Source organism: Plasmopara halstedii, assembly GCF_900000015.1.
Source record: "Plasmopara halstedii genome assembly, contig: Scaffold_430, whole genome shotgun sequence".
Lineage (NCBI taxonomy): Eukaryota > Oomycota > Peronosporomycetes > Peronosporales > Peronosporaceae > Plasmopara > Plasmopara halstedii.
The window spans coordinates 711,237-713,722 of record NW_020187350.1 but is presented as its reverse complement, the minus strand read 5'-3'; the positions used below and the strand labels follow the sequence as shown (position 1 = coordinate 713,722).

Genomic DNA, 2,486 nt, shown 5'->3' with positions numbered 1-2,486 from the left:
AATTATAACCAAGCTTGACGATCTACAGGACGGCGAAGTGCTTGTCTATAAACCGTGCGACGAGCTACGTACGTTATTAGAGCAGGGATGTATCACTCCCGTACTTGCGACGCATTCATCCTCAACCGAAATGAGTCAAACGAGCTCTCCTATGGGACTAAAACGCAAGGGACGCGCCAAGTCTGTGACCAACAACGTCGAGCGACTACATCGGTATTCTTCAGATTTGGCCAAGATGGACGTGTCCCCGAAAGAAAAAGAACTTATTGAAGATATGCTCATTGTGGGCGACGAACAAGTCGTAGACGCCATGGAACAGTTTGTCGTTCATCGAAATCCAGCACTTGTGCGACGGGTACTGCATGGCCCTGCTGCAAAGGCACTGGACAGCCTTTCAACGGACTTTTCGTCGATTAATATGCACTCACCTGCCGCTCCGACGCTGGAAGGCGACTTTAATGATCCATTTCTTCTTAACGATCCGAATTTGATTGTACGGACTGCAATAGAGTCCCAATCACAGCGACCGTCAATGATGAATGTTGGTGACATCCCGACAATCGATGCGAAACGTCCGTCGCTCCTTTTCGATGGCGATGCGCTTTCTAATACTTCCATCTTTCTACAACCGATCAAGGAAAAGATTACTCCGCCATGTGGACAATCGGCAAGGATGTCGCTCTCTCTTTCGAGCGATTTGGACCCGTGCATGAACGCACAAGCGCCTATGCAATTATTTTCTGTCGAAAAGCTACTGGATGGTGTTCCAGTCGCGCGTGATTTTCATGAAAAGTACAGTGTGGGTGAAGTACTGGGATCTGGCAAGTACTCAGTTGTGAAGCGATGTACGAAACAATTGACGAACGAACAGTTTGCTGTGAAAATTATCGACAAGAGACAGATGACGGAGGTGCGATTCTTAAAGCGAGAGCTTGAAATTATGTATGAACTGCGTCATGACGGGATTGTGCGTCTTTTGGAGCTGTTTGAGAACAACGAAAGCCTATTTCTAGTGATGGAACTCTGCGGTCAGGAATTGTTTGAATTTATTGATCGGAATGGACCATTACCCGAGTCCGATACACGTTCGCTTATTCGTAAGCTTGTGCGTACAGTTTCATATCTGCACGCACATTGCGTGGTTCACCGTGACATTAAGCCAGAGAACATCTTGTTGCCTTTAAATAGTCAAGACTTGAGCGATATAAGGCTCTCAGACTTTGGCATTGCACGAAAACTCGAAGGTCATGGCCATGACAAGGTGTTAACACCTCACGAAAGTCTATCCGAAGTGGCAAATCTTCACGATGGTCCGACCACTAATGCGACGGGATTACCGTCTGCCACCGACATGGTACGCAACCGTATGGCAAGAGCACACACAAAATGTGGCACGCGCGACTACATTGCACCTGAAGTTATGAGTGGAAAAGGCTATGGCACAGAAGCTGATCTGTTCAGTGTGGGCGTGGTGACGTTTGTGTTAATAAGCGGTTGTGCACCGGTGTTTTTGCCCACAGGTGATGGAGTCAAGAAGGTATATTTTGCAGATGAAACATGGAGTGGTGCATCAGACGAGTTAAAACACTTTATTGAAGCGCTTCTTGTACGAAATCCAGAACAGCGAATTAGTGCTGCAGATGCATTGGAGCATTCATGGCTGAAGCATTAAAATCGTGATAAAGAGTCAACAAACGAGCTTCTTCATTGGGAAGAGAAGCTCTCGGGCCGATACAAGTGTCAGCATAGCTATTATTAATCATAATGACCGAAGCAAATAAGTGTATAAAAGAATTGGCGAGCACGTAGTAAATCATCTCGAGCTAGCTTTTACTTATACTAAATTGATGCCATCCTTCTGTATTCACCTCTTGTCTAACTGGATTCATCACGACTCAGCACATTGACTTCATTTCTCGCGTCGTATTGCTGAATTATTTCAGGAGTAGCCTGCACCAGCTCCACCATTGTGGGATTGTCGCAAAGATTGAAATACTCGACGCTACTGCGATTTTCGCTAGGAGGGATGACCAGCACATCATGACCCTCAGGGCCTTTAACAATACCTTCACTTGTGTATGGAACTTTTTCTTGCTTCAAGTAACCTTCCACCTCCGTAAGCTTATCGACCCACAGACTAATAAAGTTCGGATGTCCAAAGCGGTTCCGCAAGACGCGATTTTTATTCTTCCAGTCCGATTCTACACGAGCTGGATAATCCCAGTCCTCAATCTCAGCATCACGTACACCCACGATGCGAAACGGTCTTTCGGCAATATCCTAACAGATTATAATTGAAAACAAGCTGCTTAATCAATGGATTCTACGCCTTTGAAAACTTTGCTCTGTATGCAACGTACATCTTTGTCGGGCTCAAAGTGGATAGGACGAAGAGCTTTCTTTGCAAAACTTGGCTTCGTTGCATATCTCCGCGTTGTTTTTGGCTGGACGAAAGCCACATGAGAATGAAAGAATCGGCGCAGCAT

The 2,486-nt window shown here is 45.9% G+C and overlaps 2 protein-coding genes across 2 annotated transcripts; one reads left to right on the top strand and one right to left on the bottom strand.

The window, feature by feature from the left end:
• Positions 1–130: 130 nt before the first annotated feature.
• On the top strand, positions 131–1,672 carry PHALS_09716 (camk protein kinase; the record flags this gene model as incomplete). The annotated part of the gene is made up of 1 exon (XM_024725021.1): positions 131–1,672. The coding sequence occupies one exon, from the start codon at positions 131–133 to the stop codon at positions 1,670–1,672; it is 1,542 nt and encodes a 513-aa protein (XP_024575840.1).
• Positions 1,673–1,875: 203 nt separating this feature from the next.
• On the bottom strand, positions 1,876–2,486 carry PHALS_09715 (uncharacterized protein; the record flags this gene model as incomplete). Its single annotated transcript, XM_024725020.1, has 2 exons — positions 1,876–2,280; positions 2,361–2,486. The coding sequence occupies 2 exons, from the start codon at positions 2,484–2,486 to the stop codon at positions 1,876–1,878; spliced, it is 531 nt and encodes a 176-aa protein (XP_024575839.1).